At 29.1% G+C, this 18,784-nt stretch overlaps 1 protein-coding gene across 1 annotated transcript; it reads right to left on the bottom strand.

The window, feature by feature from the left end:
* Positions 1-1,705: 1,705 nt before the first annotated feature.
* LOC112799997 (auxin-responsive protein IAA8-like) lies at positions 1,706-5,133 on the bottom strand. Its single transcript, XM_025842019.2, has 7 exons — positions 4,818-5,133; positions 3,769-4,229; positions 3,510-3,694; positions 3,155-3,381; positions 2,884-3,025; positions 2,086-2,147; positions 1,706-1,964 (listed from the first exon to the last, which is right to left on the bottom strand). The coding sequence occupies exons 2-7, from the start codon at positions 4,204-4,206 to the stop codon at positions 1,927-1,929; spliced, it is 1,092 nt and encodes a 363-aa protein (XP_025697804.1). The 5' UTR covers positions 4,207-4,229; positions 4,818-5,133; the 3' UTR covers positions 1,706-1,926.
* Between the last annotated feature and the right edge of the window lie 13,651 nt (positions 5,134-18,784).

Genomic DNA, 18,784 nt, shown 5'->3' with positions numbered 1-18,784 from the left:
TTTCATTACCTTCAGTATCTCCAGAAACTGAAAATATAAAGTACTAAAATTTTTAAAGATGAAAACTAAAATTTTAATATTACTTCTCAAAAGTATCTTTTTTTAACTATTTAAATTCTAAATTTATCCCAATTTTTATATTTATCTTAAATCAAACATAATATAAAAATAATTTAGTTTAATATATTTTATATCAAATATATAATACAAAAATTTAATTTAATTTTTATCTCTTAATTTTCGTTTTTCGGTCTCAATCTCTTATCTTCTGTCCCCCTTCCAGATGAAACCTTAAAGAACTTTGATTGTCTCTCCTAATTAATAAGGTTGAGCCTTATATATAAATATACATAAAAAGTAATATGGAGACAACATTAACCTAAGCTTATTAGTTAATCTTACAATAAATGCATTCGACTAAACAATACACAAAGTGAGGTCATTTTTACTTTGGAGAAACCTGTAATCCATTGCTGAAGTTCTTGGAAAATAGACTAAAAAAGAAACATGAAAATGGAACTAGATCGGTGCCAGTTGAACACAAACTTCCCTCATGATTCTGTATCTTAAAAAGCTAGATGCACTAATGCCAAAAGCTATCTTGATATAAAGCTTGTTTCCTTCAATGGGTACGCCATCATGTTGCCATTCAACATAACATGATTAAATTCACATTAACGTTAGTATAATACATAGAATCTAGAGCAAATGACAAACCCCCATTAATGTCTTTTGTGTATATTTAATTATCTTGCTTCATAATTAATCATGCACTAACCTGGGAGAATAATTAAAACCCATCATCATAATGCTTAAACTAACAAAATTCATAAAGTATGTTATGACAACCATAAAGTTTAATTAAACTTAACAATACTGATGAGATAAGTCAAAAGAAGTGCAATGAAACAATTAATCAGTTTTTTTTCCCTTCTTTTTGGAGTCTGAATTTATGCTTTCATTGTTTGTAAAAAAGAAAAACAGGTAACAAGCAGGTTTATATACATGTACGATTACAATAAGATGCATTAAAGATTGCTAAGAGAGAAGAGTGCATCAAATCTAAGACTATTGCCTCCATTACTACTTTACTAGGATCATAGTTCGAAATAAAAGTGAACTAATTACAATATAAAAGCTGAATAAGCTATGTAGTCATATTTCCTACCAAGCAGGATATTCAATATATAATTTTATTTTTGTTTGGACGGGGTTATTCAATATATAATTAATCAGCTATTATGATATGGACTTCAAAAAGATACATGGCCATGCCGGCCCAAAAACAAAAATAGCAGTTGGGCAACTCATTGACCCAATATTAAAAATTTGTGTTCGTTAGTTGTTGCCTAGACACGAATGTGAACATAAGAAACCCTTTTTAAAAAAATTTGCTAAACCTTAGGATGCCAGACCATATTTACATAGCTTGATATCAACAATTTAATCTTCCAATAAGAAAGTTGGTATTTAAATCGAAAACCATTTTATATTGTACAAAGTACAAACATTGTATAGAAATGTTTAGGTGCGCCTTTTTTTTTTCAGATTGTACAATTAAATGTGCATTAGTTGGGTTACTTTTTTGCTTTTGGTATGAATGTATTAGTTCGTTTAAAAAAACTCATGTAGTACATGCTATCTATCCTTCGAAAGAATAATGGACAAGAAAAAGATTAGTCAATGATAGATTGGGATGAGTAAATTAAGCTGTAAAAGGCATTCCATTCATCCAAGACAGGTTCCTATAATGATTACAGATTCCACAAACACTAAATCTACCAAGGTAGCCTCATAAGATAACAAATATAACAAACAGATAAACACAAACTCTTAATGGACTTAGAAACATAGGATATCCAGAACTAAACATTTTTAATTCACAAAAAACGGCAGTCATCACTTCCAAACATCTGGATACAGCATCTAACACCTGCTCTTGGACTTCTCCATGGCCCTGGGAGCTGCAAAGAACAGAAAGTCTACTTAAGCAGCTCTCCAAATATAGAGGTACTTAGAGTCAAGGTTTCTTCCCTATTAAAATTGCTTCGAAATAAATCATCACAGAATACAATCAATACATACCTAAACCAATTGCATCAGAACCCTTCATGATTTTCAGCCTTTTACAAGTGTCTATGAACATCCTACAAGTAAATTTGTAGGTTAAAACTAGTGAAGATGCAAAGAAGAGCAAAGCAAAAATCTCAATCAATCAATGAATCTATAGTCCATTTTCTCGGTATTCAGTATTGAAAAGAATGGACAACTTAATTTGCAGAAATACTTATCGCCCGCATAACAACCATTTCAACAGTCAAATTGTAATTTGTAGGCATGGTCAAGATATTTAGTGTGATGTGATACAGTTAAATAAGTATCTACCACACACAAACACTTTTAACCAAAAATCTAGTGCTAAACCACCAGAAGAGAAGGAAACCAAATTGCTACATTAAAAAGTTAATAGCTGATAATAAAAATACATTAAAACCGGTCGATCTAGCACAAATATTCTTATGTTTGATTATGAAAGAACTATTGTATGCAGAGTAGCATGCTAAACAACCAGTGCAGATTAAACTTCTGTTTTAGTGAAGGACAATTTCCTGGTTACTTTTTGGGGTAAGTTGCAATCATATATATTGCCTACTTAATCTTATGTTTTAAGTACCTAAAAGGCTAAAACTAGTAACTAAGAATCTAAGAGGATTGACAAATATTTTGCAGTTGGAAATTGATTAACTATTCGCACTGATTAATAATGATTAGGACTTTCTAGAGTATACATTTGCACTACAGTACACTTGCTCTATTGTCTGAAAAATAAAAATGAAAATATAAAAAAATAGACAAAGCATATAGGGTTCAAATATGACTTACTCCCAAGGTACGTCCCCTACAAGCATCCAATCCCCATCTTTATCCTCGTAAGTGAGGACATACTCTGAACCATGCAGAAGGTCCCTCAGCTTGCTTTCACTCAACATTTCTCTTCCTGGAGATCCATGGGAGCCACACTGACCTGATATTGTACACAAGTACCAAAGGCTTATTTTAGGTAAAAATACACAGTAACAGCAAAAAATTGAAAATAAATTACATGATAGAAAGCAATTTTAAGATAAAATAAACCTGAATTGCTACAGCATACCTAGGGTAAAACAAGTGAACATCTTCTCAAGGGCAGAAGATAGTTCCTGATAGGATGCATAACTTCTGAGATCCACCTTCCTGAGATAGGGAGCACCATCCATGCTGACCTTCACAAAGAGTGCGGCCAAACCAGGTTTTCCATCCACTTCATCATTGTTCTTTGATGCGGTTGCCATTGAATTTCTCCTAAATGATCTTATAGGAGGCCAACCAACGACCTGCGCCCTGCAATACATGAGACCTTACCACATTAGATAAACAAGAAACACATGAAAAATCAATTGTTAAGGCCTTCATCCAACTTCATGTTTCTTCACAAATTGTATATCCATGATCCAGCAGGCTTTACTTACTTAGAAGCTGGGGCACTGGCACTGGCACTGGCAGAAGGACCCGTATGGCTATTTAGACCAGTTCCATTAGCTGCACATGGCTGTTCTTGTAACACCATTGGCATTTCCTTCGTCGCAGTAGGCTGTAGACCAGAAGATCTAGGTGATAACATTGCACTTATTGCTGTATTACCAGCAAACTTCCCCTGCATCAAATATGTAGTGATGAGTCAGATTCATAATCAGCAGTAAATACTCTTTTACCAGGAGAATTTCTCACCTGAGAAAATCCATCTATGGTATCAGCAAAACCCCTTTTGTTTCCCAACACAGCAACATTCTTCTGGGACAACGAGCAGATACCATCTTTCATTGGAAGCAAAGGGAACAACGGCTTCTCATCGGGCTTCGATGAGCTCAAAGAGAACACATCTACATCCGGATGCCGTTCAGGTGACTGGGATCCAGGGAGTCCCAGCCTCAATTCAGTAGCCTTCAAATTCAGGTTGCCCTTCTTCTCATCAGACAAGCTTGGGACAGCAGAATTGGAGCTGTCCACTGATGAGCAATCAGACAACCCAAGGTAATTTCGCTCTTTCAATCCTCCACCCCCACTTTGGGAGAAACAGTCCAGGGATTGTGAAGATGCAGAAGCTACCGTCGAGACTTTGCTCTGCCCTTCGTCCTCTGAAACCAGAGCCAGCGCCCGCGGAGACATCAGAGTCCAGAGACACAATCAAGCTGCCACACAAACAGATATAGACAGAAAATGCAAAGCCACAAAATCAATTCACATATTGCCAGAAATAGAAACCTTATATGCTATTAACAAAATCAACCAAAAAAAAAAAAAACACGCCCTATTAAACAATATCACAATAATCACACGATTAGTAAGCAATTTAAACATCAATTAACCATAAGACAATGCAGCAGAGCACCCTAAAAGTAAAGTAAATCGCTTTCAGAAACAAAACATTTGACTAGCATGCTTAAATTAAGCTTATTTCACATTCCAAAATGGCTAATAATCAAAATATCCATGACAGTTTTAAACAAATATGCGGATTTTTCATGCGAAACTAAAACACTACCAAACATTTTCCCCCTTCTATTATTCTCCCCAAAACAAAATAGAAAGAACAGAAGGCGCAGCGTCAGCTCAATAGATCCGCGCCCACACCGAATCATCACCCAAAAACAAGGCCCTAGTGTTAGCTCAGGAAAAACAGCTGAATAGAAACACCGATTTCTTTTTTTTTTTTCTCAAAAAAATCACACACACAATGGAGCTGTTAGAGTAGGAAAGGGAAGATTTGAAGCGCGCACCTAACGAAACGAAACAAGGTTTGGTTGCAGATCAAACGCCGAAGGAAACCAGTTCTTGTACTATGCAACTTTTCGGCGAAATGCAGAGAGAAGTAACAAACACAGTGCGAAGAACAGAGAGAGAGAGAGAGAGAGAGAGAGAGAGAGAGGTTTAAGGTCCTTCCATTAAGAAGAAAGCAACAAGATGAGAGAAACTGTGTTGAAAACGGGAATGAATGAAAAGAATAAAGGAGGTGCCGTTAAGACATAAAAACCATAACAAAAACGAAACGCGAGGGGGGACGGTGTAGGGGCAAAACCGGAATATGATAAAGTCGCAAAAGGCGATGTGGGTGATTTATTGAGTAATGTGGAATGGCGTTGGACGGCTCTGATCGTGTATCACGGAGAGATCGAGACCGTTGGTTTCTTGACATTGCGGGGGACAGGAAATTAAATATCTTGTCGCTGAAAACAGATGCTATGAATTATGATTCTCATGCTCTCTTTTCCTTTTATTTTAGTCAAAATTCATGTGTAATTTTTTTTGTATAAAATTAATAGTTAAAAATTATTAGATAATAATTAATTAAATATATTAAATTATTTAATAATTTTATATTTATATGAATATAATTATATATAATTTTTTACTGTTTTTTCTTTCAAAAAAGAATACTAATAAAAAATGAAAAAGAAAATGGGTAATGTCAAATGTGTTGGTAGACCCAAAGGCAACAGCGACGGTTTCTGGTTCCGCCGTTTTGGTTTTGTCAAACCAGGTTGGGTTTGGAACGGAAATGCAACTCCTAAATGTCCCATTTGCCCCTTACTTTGCTTCTGTTAAGTGTTAGCTAATGCTTAACCATACATTACTGACCAGGTTTTGACTAGAGTAAATTCCAACTTTATTTTTAGTCAAGTGTCAGTGGACATTTATCATAGATTTTTTATTTAAATTTAAAAAAATATGGTTGAACTTATCCTTTAATTCATTTATATGTGTCTAAGAATGCATTATTGGAATTTTTATTTTTGAAATGGATTATTTAATATTATTTTTCTGTCATAACAAGTACATTTTTCGCACACCAAATTTTAATATTGGAAAAAACATAGACCAGAAGAGAGAGTGGAATCATATGTTATTAAAAAAATACAGATAAATAATTCTTAAATAGTTAATTTTAAATAATTAATACGTTTTAATTTTATATTTTTAAAAATAAAATTTTAATAATTATTAATTAATAATAATTAATTAATATAAAATATAATTTAAAAATATTTATTAATTTATTATTAACTAAATTTTTATTAGTTATTTAACGAGATTGTATGTTATTTAATGATAATTGAGTTAACATCAAAGTAGATTTTTTTTCAATGTAAACTTCTTTTATTTTGTATGAGGGTGTAAATCACACAGCAAAAAATTTAAAATTAATTTTTTTAGAAATTATTTTTAATATAAAAAATAGTGTTTTGATTGAATATTGATATTTGAAATGTATTATAGTATTATGAAAATTATTCAACACATCCCCACATATTACACTAAACCTCTCAAATGTTGGCTAAAATGTTGCCACGTGTTGGCTAGAATATTGCCACGTGTCTAACACGTCCTCACGTGTTGACTTCTTACCTAAAAAATTCACTTATCTGTAATTACACTAAATACTTTTATTTCTAACAAAAATACTAATATTTTTTATATAAAAAATTAGTCTAATTTTCCAGTATAAAGGAATAAAAGATGAGAATAATACACAATTAGATTAAAATATCTTAATCTAAGTTGAGATTAATTACAATGATCAAACTTTACCATTTTAGAGTGATATTTTTTTTCTTTCCAAGATCCAAAATCGTACTTCTCCTTAAGTAATATCATTAATTACAACTACCAGTTTTTAAAGGAAGCATGTAGTAATAATTATTTTGCATGGATCATTAATTAGGGAGGACAATAGAAAGCGGAATTAGTAGGTTTGGGGAAAAAGAAGAAAGAAAGGGTTAAAAATATGATTTGGTAGCAAACTGATAATAGATATAGATAGCATAAAATATTAATGAGGTAGCAGTGCAGGTGGGATATCTTTGTTTGTTCTGATAAAGGATATGATGGTGATGATGAAAGACACGAGAGTAGTAAGTAGTAACAAGAATGACAATGTGTGCACAGCAAGAAGAGGGAGGGGCCTGGTGGGTGGTGGGGAGGAGCATGAGCATGAACATGGAGCAAAGGCAGCAGCAATGGCTGCCTGGCTGGCAAGGGAAGCAGTTAGAGCAGATATCAGACAGTTTACTGACATATTTGAATGCCATCATTACTACTGCATATCACAGGAGACCCCCGATCCTATTCACACCTTCCCCTCAAATTATATCTTCCATATTTTATTCGGTTTTGTTAAGATGTGTTTCTAGTCTTCTTGGAACGTATAATGAGTTTATTATTAATAAAAAGTTTTAATTTTTTTAATAAATATAAAATAAATGTATAAAAATTTATTTTTTTTTTGTAATTTTAATACAAATTTTTAATTTATAATTTTAATATATGTCATTAAGATATAAGAGAGATCAATACTATTTTATATTCTTTGTTTTAAACTAATTGAAGTTTATTTTTTTTATACATTAAAATAAATTTAGATACATTTAATTCACATAAACAAATCAAATGGCCTTCTAGAAGGTAAAAACTTACATGTAGAGAATGAAATTATGTATTCGATTTACATTTATTCTATATAATTAGATTCGATTTGGTTATAGTAAAATTCGATTTATTAAAGAGGAGAGTTGTTTTAGGTAATTCGAAACAGTTTATTTTGATTTAGTAACAGTTTGTAGTATTTTAAGTAAATTGAATCTAATTGATTCGATTTATTTACATGCTAAATCAATGTTATAAATTGAATTCAATTAATTCGATTTAAGAATGAATATGATATATATAAATACAAACAAAATTTTAAATATTTATCAAAGTGGCACACTGCCACTCATAATGGCTAGTGAAATATAATTTTTTAATTTTTGTGTACTATAGAGAAATGATTAATAAAAATGCAAAAAAGAATAAAATTTACTAATAAATATCCATTGAGTATCTTTATAAAACATTCTACGACTTTTATTGAGTTGTAGAATATTCATACTATAATTTGAAAATTGGGATTACATGACGAGAAACGAGTAAAAAAATTATTTTATAAAATTTCGAATTCTATTGTTTAAAATGGGGTGAAGTACAACTCTTTTATAATAGACAACAAAAAAAAGTTTATAAATTTTATTTTACTGTTCTAGTCAATTTTTTGAGATAAAAATCCATAAATTATTGGTTAAATTTGGAGATATATGTAATATTTAATTCAGAAGGATTGAATCAAAATAATAAAACAAAAACTCATACAAGAAGAACAATTAGAACATAAACTCACAAAATATAAGGCTAACAAAACACCACAAACAACATAAAAACAAACGTCTCATAACCAAATACAACCAAGAACTGAAATTCTTATAATTCACTAACAAAAAGACTCAATATAACTATAAAGCAAAATAAAACATCAACAGACTTCAGTAGACTTAGTTATATTACAAAAGACTTATTCTATCTTTGTCATCTGTTAAACTTAAAAGATTCTGAATCTTAACTTTGCATCTTATATTATATATTAATCAATGATCATTTTCATTTTTGTATACATTAAGTAGTTAAATATGGAATTTTCAATGTATAAAAATGTAAGGCAATTAATTAAGAGGATAAAAAAATAATTTTTTAAAAAATAAAGTTTTTTTATTGAATTTTAAATGTGTCGAAATATTTTTTTTAAATATTTTTAATAAAAAATAAATTATTTACTTTTTTAAAAATTAATATATTTTACTTAGAAAATATAAAAAAAATTAGCACTTGAATATTTTTTTAAAATATATTCAAATGTAAAATATTTTTAATTAAAAATTTATTTTTAAAACATAAGTATTTTTTTAAAAGTCTATTCATACCGACCTCTAATGCCTAATAATAATAATAATAATAATAATAATAATAATAATAGATTAAGTAGAGTAAGCAACTAAGCATATAGCATCATTAACCTTCACGGCACAATAAGTGGAAGCAAGAAAATAAAAAAAAGGGATAATTACAAGGCCTAAATAATACCATCCTGCAAAACCGACCGCAGTTTGTATTGAATTTAGTTTTCAAGCAGGTCATGATTAGAAGGAGTCAAAGGTGATTAAAAATAGGTTAATGGAGGAAAAAGGAAAGGAAGGGAATTAATTAAGTGGGTGAAAACAAAGGGCAGAAAAAGAAAAGAAGAGTAGGAAGGGGACAGAAGGAAACAGGGAATGGAGGGGTTAGGAGACAAGAAAGCGGCATTATAAGTGGCTTTGCCGGGTGCTGACCATGACACTATAAACCTCATCCACTTTCATTCATTTCATCATTACTTCTATAAATATTCTAACGAAATCTCTTCAAAATGCAACACTACTTAATTATCTTTAGTACTCTTCTATTTTTTCTTTTACCATGACTCTTTAAGCAAAAGTAAACTTGCACGGAGTTACTAATTAATTATCATTTCAATTTTGATGGTGAATATTTTAAGGGAAAATACAGGAAGCCAATAAAATATTTGTACAATTCTTATAATAGAAGTTTAGAGAATATTAGAGATATAATAATTAGTGTTATATTTTTTTATTAGCGTAAACCTCCGGGATGAGTGGTATCATGACATGGTATTAGAACTTTAGATCTGAAAAGCTTGGTAAATCACAAAATCAGCTTAATCTTTTGGGATGAGTGGTATTACGACATGAGATGTTTATTATTCATATTATCTAGGTGGCTATTCTGAATATTACAGATGATGTTCATTTTGTAACTTATATAGCTCATTGTATACATTGTATAAATAAATCATTAGCTCATTGAACTCGTATTTTAATTGTAGATCTCTAATCTCTTCTATCCAAAATAATTTGGCAATAATCTAACTAAATTTCTTTTACTAATAACTTAGCTTTAATTTACTATCAAATAAAAAAGAATAAGTTTAAGAGAATAATTAATAACAATGATTATATACACTTATTCACATTTATATAAAAAATAAAATATTATAAACGATAGTTATTTACTTATTTTAAATAGAGTAAAGTAGTAAATTAAAATTTTCAAAACACGTACTATTTGAAAAGATTTTACCTGAAAAAACAGTTACCTATGAAAAAATTATAATGTTCTTCTAATTAACCAACCAACATTTAATTTAAAACATTTCATTAACAATTTTACTAGTTTAATCTAACTTGATTAATTACATGTTAAATTGCAATTTTTCAAATAATTTATTCTCCCAAATTTAACCAAAACTTTTAATAAAAAATAAAAAAAATATATGAAAATAACTTAAATTTTGAATAATTCTAAATTATATATTTACTTGATATATCATTAAGCCGTGTTATATTCTATCCGTACGGTGTTGAATTTTCTTTTTTTTTTTAGGGAAAAAAATAGTATTTCTCTTTCTCTTTCATATGTGAAATGAAGTTTTCATTCCTAATTACTTATTGTTTTTCCTCCCTAGGCTCTACTCCATCCATTCTATAGCATCAAAGGCTCATCAATTGTTGTTTGTTGTTAGTGGATCATACCTAATCCTCCTACCAGACTAGACTAGTCTATGACCATCTCTTTCTTCTCACTCACCCTTTTCTTATCAACCTTCTCCTTAATAATTCTCATACCATCACCCCTGCGTCACTTTTCATACACTCTACTTATTACTTATTAGCTTAATTAGCTGCTAATTAATCAACCTCAATTATTTATAGGGATAACAACACTATCTAAATACGTGGATATTTATTTTATCCTTATTCATTCGGAGCGAGTAAGTATGAAACGAAATTTAGTAGAACAGCATTTTAAGTAGATTTAAGTAATATCTATTTCTTCCGGTATATATATAATGGTGGAAATTCAGGTGCAGTTGACTTTACGTAAAGGTAATAGAAGAGAGCTGTTAAATGATTTGACTAAATTTTTATTTTACGACTCTCAACTATCAACTTCACATAAAGTCAACTGCACCCGAGTTTCCATCATATATAATATATATAAAATAATTCATAAGAGCGGATACTCTTAAAAACTATTAAAGTTAAATTTTTTATTATTTATATAAGTAAAAACGAGATAAATTTTATGCGGATTATTATAAAACGCAACTGTTATAAGATGTAAAATAAAACCAGCTCCTCCCCACTCTATTGCTACCGCTAATCGTCTACCTCATATTTTCTTTTTATTAATGTTGCATATTTAACATAATAAACTAAAAATAAAGTATACTTTGTGAAAATAATGTACAGGAGGAACTAGCATGAATAGCAAATGGAAAAATTAAAGCTGCTATTATTATTAGTTAGTCATATTTTTATGTTTTATCATTTATGATTTGAACTCATGCTTAGAGAGTGAAAATGTCAGACCACTAATTATTTATTGGATTGAAAAGAATTTTATTAAAATCTACAAATCCTATATTATATGAGAGACTTCCTAAATTTTCTGGAGGGAAAGGGGGAGAAAGTCATAGCACCTACTTGCCCTCTTAAATTGGTCTATGCTATCAAGGTTTATTTATCTATTGATATAGAATAACTGGATAGATCTTCCTATATTTAGTATTGGAATATGTTTTAAAAAACTAAAAAAGAAAGAAGATAATGACGTATTATTTTATGCTCGTAAAAAGAAAAATCCAAATATAAAAAAGTTACAATATATATGTTGGAAAATTTTTCAAATGTTCCGATATTTTCTGAGTAATTTTGTCGATAATATATAACTCGTTTTTTTTGAGTGTTATCCAAACGTGACAAAATAAACTGATTTATAAAAATAATTGAACTGAGTTATAATGGACGAAACGTATATTAGTCATTTCTAGTTTTTAATTTTGCTGAATTGAACATTTTTTCCCTCACAAAACTGATTATTAGTAAAGCAACTTGCTGCAATTTGTTTTTTTGTAATTGATTAAATTAACGAAATTAGTGTTGCTGATAAGTTGAGATAGAAAATGGTGGGAGTGCAATCATGAAGTTGACAAGGGATAAGGTCATGATTAGGTTATGGTCGCGTTATTAGATTAGTGAACCAAATGGTAGAAAAGAAAACTCCAATATCTATTAATTTATTCAATCTAATCATTTTAGTTCTAATAATACACATGCATTCTCAGGAAAATAAATGAAAAAACAGCCAGTCACCAAAAAATATTAAAAATTTAGAAATAAATTCTCTGAATAATGATCATAAGGACAAGGAGAAGGTGCAGGTAAGGTGGAGTGCACGTGAGTTGCTCGTGAGGGGAAGGGAAAGGGGGAGACAGAAGAAGGGTAAAAGGGTAAAAAAGAGCGAAAGAAACAAGGGGGTTGGGGCCCACAGAGAAAGCCCAAAAGTTAGGGTCACGTGTGAAGGATTCAATTGGCGACGGTGACCGTGCGTGTGCGTTCGTGTGTGGTTGCAATTCTGTTGAATAGAGTAGAAAAGAACAGTGTCCAGCGTAGAGTGCGTAGTGTTTTGTAACTGTTGTCTTTGATACTTAGATGTTTCCCCACCCTCTAACTAGCTATCTAGGCACTGTAACTTCATTGAGCGTGAAAACACTCTGATCATTCATGTTACTTGCTTCTAGTTAGGTCAATGCATGTGACTTTTACTTTTTACTATTCAATTACTTCAACCACAACATCTTCATTTGCCTCACCCTTTTAGTTTTTTCACCTTATGCTTCTTCTTCTTCCTGTTACTTTCTCAGCATCTTGCTACTTATTATTATTACTTCAGTTCCAAAATAAATATAATTCGTCTTTTTTCCTAATTTTTTATTTTTATGTAAACTACTAACACCCAATTTGCACATTATGGTGCTTCATGGTGATTTTCACTATTATGGTGGAGTAGTATTTTGTTGAAAACAAATTCGGAGATTAAAAAAAAAAAAGAAATTTGCCAAAGTATTTTTATAAAAATTAAATTCCTCCATCATTGCATTTAAATCTCAAATATTTGTTAAGTAAACTAATAAAATAACTACTAAATCAATTTAATTTGGTCAAGATATTTATATATTTCATGAAAATCTTTTTCTGTTTCTCTAACCTTGGGCCATGGGCCCTGAAATTCAAAATCCCGAAGCTCACAAGGTGAATGACACCAAAATGAAAGCCCACAACATTGGGTCCGAATGGCTTTGGATTGGTCTAAAATGATTTTTGTAACCCTCCTCTTAAAAAATATATATATATATATATATATATATATATGAGATGAAATATCTTTTCAAACGAATAAGAATCTCCACTACCGTATACCCAAAAATAAAAAAAATCTCCGCAGACCAAACAAAAAATAAAAATAAGAATCTATAGTTACTTTAATTTTCCTAAGTTTATTGTATTACAAATACTACCACTCGCTATATAACCACATAGTTCAGTAAATCAAACTAAAAATAATTTTTAATAAACACAAATAACAATAATTATATTTAATAAAAAAAATTTTAAAATTTAAGTAGATCGTAAATACAATAATAAATTTGTCTATCATATTGAATTCATATTAGATTTTTAAATTATTTTTGAAAAATATCCTAATTTTTGAAATTGCCATCTACGGTTTGACTGTGTTAGAGTGTATAAATAAAGGTGTTCATCGATCGGATCGCATCCACATATCCGCAGTAAATATCTGTATTCGATAAAAAAAATTGCGGATATGATTCGATATGTAAATTGATCAGATCGGATCTGCACCTTTTGCGAATCGGATCGCGGATATCTACTCTACATCTACGTATCCGATCCGCAGATCCGTAGATATGCACAATAATAATTATATATATATGTATGGTATTATATTTACTTGTTTGTATCTTTTAGTTAGTAATTATTATTCATATATTGTATTATTTTATTTTTGTTATTTAGAAATAGTTTGATTAAAAATATTTTAGAAATAAATAAGTTTAAAAGTATGAAAGAAATATTTTTATTGAATTTTTTTACATAAAAATATAATTAAAAAGAGAAGGTTTAATTATGCGAATATATCCGATATCCGATCCGATTAGCACATTTGCAGATCGGATCGGATTCGGCACTAAAAAGTGCGGATATCATATCCGATCCATTCCAATAAAAATTGTGCGGATCAGATCGAATTTTCAGCTATATCCGATCTGATTCGATTCGCGGACATCCTATGTATAAATTTGTCACACACAAAAAAGTGTGTACAAATTAAGAAAGTCAATGGGAATGCAATAACCTAATAAACATTGAAGAACAACTTGCAGGTATAATCTAATGCACACGTTTTATGGCATAAAACGTACATTGGATATTTGATTTAATGGAATGTAGTGACAGTTTATTATCTAGTAAGTATCAATTCCATGGAATGGATTAGATAATAATGGGTATCTCAGTATCATGAGTATCAGTATCACACCACTGCTAATGGTCCCAATTAACTCATTAAGAGATATCATCATAGATGGATGCTCTTTACAAAGACTTTTACCAAACAGATAGATGCTCTTTTTCAAAGTTTCATAGCTATGACTTCAGAAAGTGCTACATCCAGCATAAAATGTCCCCTTTAGCTTCACCTCTATGGTCCCAGAATCCAACTATGAATAATAATATCAGTGAAATGGAATAATAATAGTGAAAATTCATTTTTTCTTGTATTGTAATGAGTCACAAAGGATAAGATAGATGACCCATATATAATAAAGTCATGTTGGCATTAATTTCAGGGAGATGAGTACATTGAAGAATGGTCCTACTACTATATATACATAGTTATGAAAATTATTTTTACAGTAATCTTTTTTTTTGTGACTGAATATTTCAAAGAAAAGAAAAAAAAAAGAAAAATGAACAGAATCAAGTCTAATTTTTTAGAAAAACATGTAATTTTAGATATCCAAATAACGTTAGATATTATGGTGCTACTTGTATTTGGGAAGCAATATAATGCAAGCTAGCCTCCACTAGCTCCAGCTAATACTCAAGTTGCATTGTTGATAGGACTTAATTCCAGCACTACTCAATAGCTTAGGCGAAAATAAATATCTCAAAACATAGATATTACGCATTGCCTAGCTTGCTTCCATCATCTTCATCTTATGTACCATGCAGACTATAGGCTAAACACTACAAACTTTAATTTCCCCCGATTTAGCTTCATGTTGATAATATCATCGTCTTCCAAGAATGTTTTGGTTATATAATTTTTTAGAGTAAATATTTTTTCCGGTCTTTAACCATTTGTTTGATGGATTTTACACTTCTTAATAAATATAAAGATTTAAATTGGTCCCTATCTACTTTGATATATGTACGTTTTAATTCCTGCAACCAATTTTAAAGAGGTCACTTGCTGACGTGTTAGTCACTTGCTTGGTCATCTTTTTCATTATTATAGGGACAAATTACTGACACATCAACAAGTGACTTATTTAAAACTGAAACGTACATATATTCAAGAAGATATGGACCGATTTGGATTTTTATATTTATTAGGGAGTTAAAGACAGGAAAGCACATTTACTCTAAAAAATTATATAAATAACTATATGTTTAATATGTTTTAAATAAAAATAACTGTTTTTTAGTTTAAAATATGAATTATGTATAGAAGTTTTTTGTCTTCTACATATATTATATATTTTCTTTGAGAATAGTAAAAAAAACAAATTATAAATCTTTTGGTTATAAAAATTTTGATACTATATTATAAAATTATCCATCTCAAAAATTTAATTTATTAAATAAAAATACATAAATAATTAGTATCTAACAATATTTTTTCCAAACTACAATGAATCGTCTCACTTTTCGTTTTATAAATTCTCCTAAAATTTTTCTAAATTATTATATAAATATTATTTAGCTTTATTTAGGAGAACGTTAGGAAATTTTTGTTATGATATATCAACCACAATAAATTATTAAAAATTAATCATGTTTAAGTCCAAAATGTAAAAATAGATTACAATAAAAACTAATAATTTTAAGTTGAAAATAGCTTATACACGAAAGTAATATCCAGAAAATTATGATTATAAGAAAAAAATTTATTTTGAGTTAAATTGATTTTACCAATTTGATATCGAGTATTAAATATTAAATAATAATAACATAAAAATTTATTTGACATCTATTTTTTGTAATTATACTACTTAAAAATAATTCTTTTATAGATTTTAAATATAATAGATTATGTTAAAATCACTTTTTCAAATAAAATATCTAAATATAAATTAATTATAGCATTATTCATTATTTTAAAAAATGACTATACAAATAAGAATAATTCTTTAATTTTTCAGCGTGCTAAAGTGCATTCTTTGTGAATTCGTTTTACACTAACTTTTTTCTTAAAAAAATAAAAAAATAAATAAATAAATGCAAGTTGGTGAAGCAGCCATTAGAGGAGTTAGGAGTATATGAACTGTACACGGCATATCCAGTGATGGGAAAGGGACAGTGTCCATACCTATCAACTTATCTATATTGTCAATAATAACTCATGTTCGTTGTTCCCTTCGATCGGTCGCTTAATTCTTTAGTTTCTTAGTTCTTACTATTATTGTTAATCACAATAACGTTATTGTCATTCTTTAATTACAAATGCATACATACTACTATACATTATTTTAGAGATACTATTGCATCACATGTAGTTTGTAGGCTAAAAAATTTAGATATGTCATGCGTGTGTGTTATGTATTGATGTATAGAATGGAGATGCTATACATGAATATGAGACAGAAGAAATTGGATCATTCGAATTTTGTTAAAAAAAATTGGATTATCAAATCGAATGGTCTGAGTTATGAGAGGGAGAAAATTTAAAATTTACAGTTAACTAATCGGACCATTCGATTAGTTTTTTTTTTTTAATACAAAGAAAATAGACCTTTTGAATTGGTATAAAAAAATATTTTTTTAAATATGTGAGTTGATATAAAAGAAAATGGATCCTTCGTTGTCTGAATTGTGTTCCCCTAAAATCACATACAGATAAAATTTTTGTGCTCTCTATAACGCTGCAACACACCAACCTCTCTTCCATATTAAAAATAAAAATCGTAGTTTATAAGAATTGGACATTACCTACCTCACATATATTATTAATCTGTTTAAAATAGTGTACTAACCACAAACTCTCTAAAAATCGTTTGTTAACTGACGATGTTATCTGCCCTAACTCCTAAACACCAGTGTTTCAGTGCTTATTATTTAGTATTAGTATTACTATTGTTAATTAAGCTTTTATTTTTCTAGTCATATAAGTTGAAAGATTATTTATAATACAATATTATTTTAATCTATAATATTTTGATTAAAGCTTAATTTTATACCCAAAACGTTTAAAATATTTTATTTTTATTCTAAATATTTTATTTTATTTTATTTTCTGATTTAAATAAAAAAATTATTTTTTAATATATTTTTTTCTAATTAAAAAATCGTTTGAACTACTATGATTACTATTATAAAATTATTTTATCCGAAAGTTTAAACTAATAAAAAAAGACACATAAATAGTTATATTTTAAGATTTTTTTAAATAAAAGTATTTTTTGAATTTACTTGAATATTTATATATTTTTTATTATTTTATCTTATATTATTTTTTCTCTTTTAAAAATAACAAAGACCGAATTTTAAATATTTCGATTATAAAAATTTTGATACAAGATTATGAAATTATTTTTTTTAAAAATTTAAGTTAATAAAAAAATTTATATAAATAATTATATTTCTAACTTTGACTACAATTACGATTTTTTTTCTTTACCTAAAGAATTAAAATAAGACAAAATAAGTAGTCGTTGATCATGGGAGTTATCATACAGTCATTCAGAGAAATGCATACAGTGTCGTTGATCACTTGGCAAAAAAAAGTGTACTAGAATCCTTTGAACAACGCACATGAAGTCATTTTCCTGTTAGTTCATCTTCCTTATTAGTTATTACCTGATGTTATTTTTGTTTCTTTTCTTCTCCTTTTTCTTCTTTTTTACTGCACTAATCGTTAGCAAAAATAATGACAATTATTAGTCACATTGCATAAAAATATTTTGTTATTAACAAAAATATTTTTAAATTTTATTATTAATAAAAATATTTTTAAATAATTTAAAAACATGACAAATATATATATGTGTGTGTATATATGTGTGTGTGTGAACTAAGATGTTCTATATTAGTAAAAAAGAATGATATGACAAAAAAAAAAATTTATGTAATAAATGAGACTTTGACAAATAAATCACGCCACATTTTTTTAGTAACATATCTCTTATCACAATGAAATATTTTTGTATATTTTTTTATTATTTAATCGAATATATTTTTGATAGTTTACATAATTTAAATCTATTCCGGCGAGCCTTAAGCAATAATTAAGAAGGACAAGGTCATGTTTGGAAATGGCGTAATCAAACTGTAGCTGTTGTTACGAAGAATTGGAGAACAAGATAATGAAGTGTACCATTGTAGTGATTAATTAAGGCGTAACTATCGGAGAGAATTGTGATGGAATTAAATACATTATCAATGGAGCATGCAAATTAATTGTTTAATTTGTTGAGTCCAGCTCAGCACAGCAGCCGTTGATGACGATAATGTACTAATTTGTGTACTAGGCGCAAATTAAGGTGCGCGCATGTGAGGTGAGTTCACAGCAGCCTTTGATAGCTGCTAAGAGATGCATTGGCCATAGCCATGCTCTCATAAGAGCCAGGTATTAGTGTGGGACCCATGCACCCTCATCCTCATGACTCATACCTCATAACCTAATCCCCCCTTCTTTCCTTCCGTACCCGTACCATGCCCCATCACGTAAGCCTCAC

Source organism: Arachis hypogaea, chromosome 5 (genome assembly GCF_003086295.3).
Source record: "Arachis hypogaea cultivar Tifrunner chromosome 5, arahy.Tifrunner.gnm2.J5K5, whole genome shotgun sequence".
NCBI lineage: Eukaryota > Viridiplantae > Streptophyta > Magnoliopsida > Fabales > Fabaceae > Arachis > Arachis hypogaea.
Note: the sequence above shows the minus strand (reverse complement) of the source record. Positions and strands in the feature narration are given on the sequence as shown.

What these genes read in the sequence shown, in the direction of transcription:
- LOC112799997 (XM_025842019.2), bottom strand. Translation starts at nt 4,206, where the DNA reads ATGTCTCCGCGGGCGCTGGCTCTGGTTTCAGAGGACGAAGGGCAGAGC. An exon ending in CCATAGATGGATTTTCTCAG is followed by an intron (nt 3,695 to 3,768) that starts GTGAGAAATTCT and finishes TATTTGATGCAG; the next exon opens with GGGAAGTTTGCTGGTAATAC. An exon ending in TTCTGATGCAATTGGTTTAG is followed by an intron (nt 1,965 to 2,085) that starts GTATGTATTGAT and finishes TGTTCTTTGCAG; the next exon opens with CTCCCAGGGCCATGGAGAAG.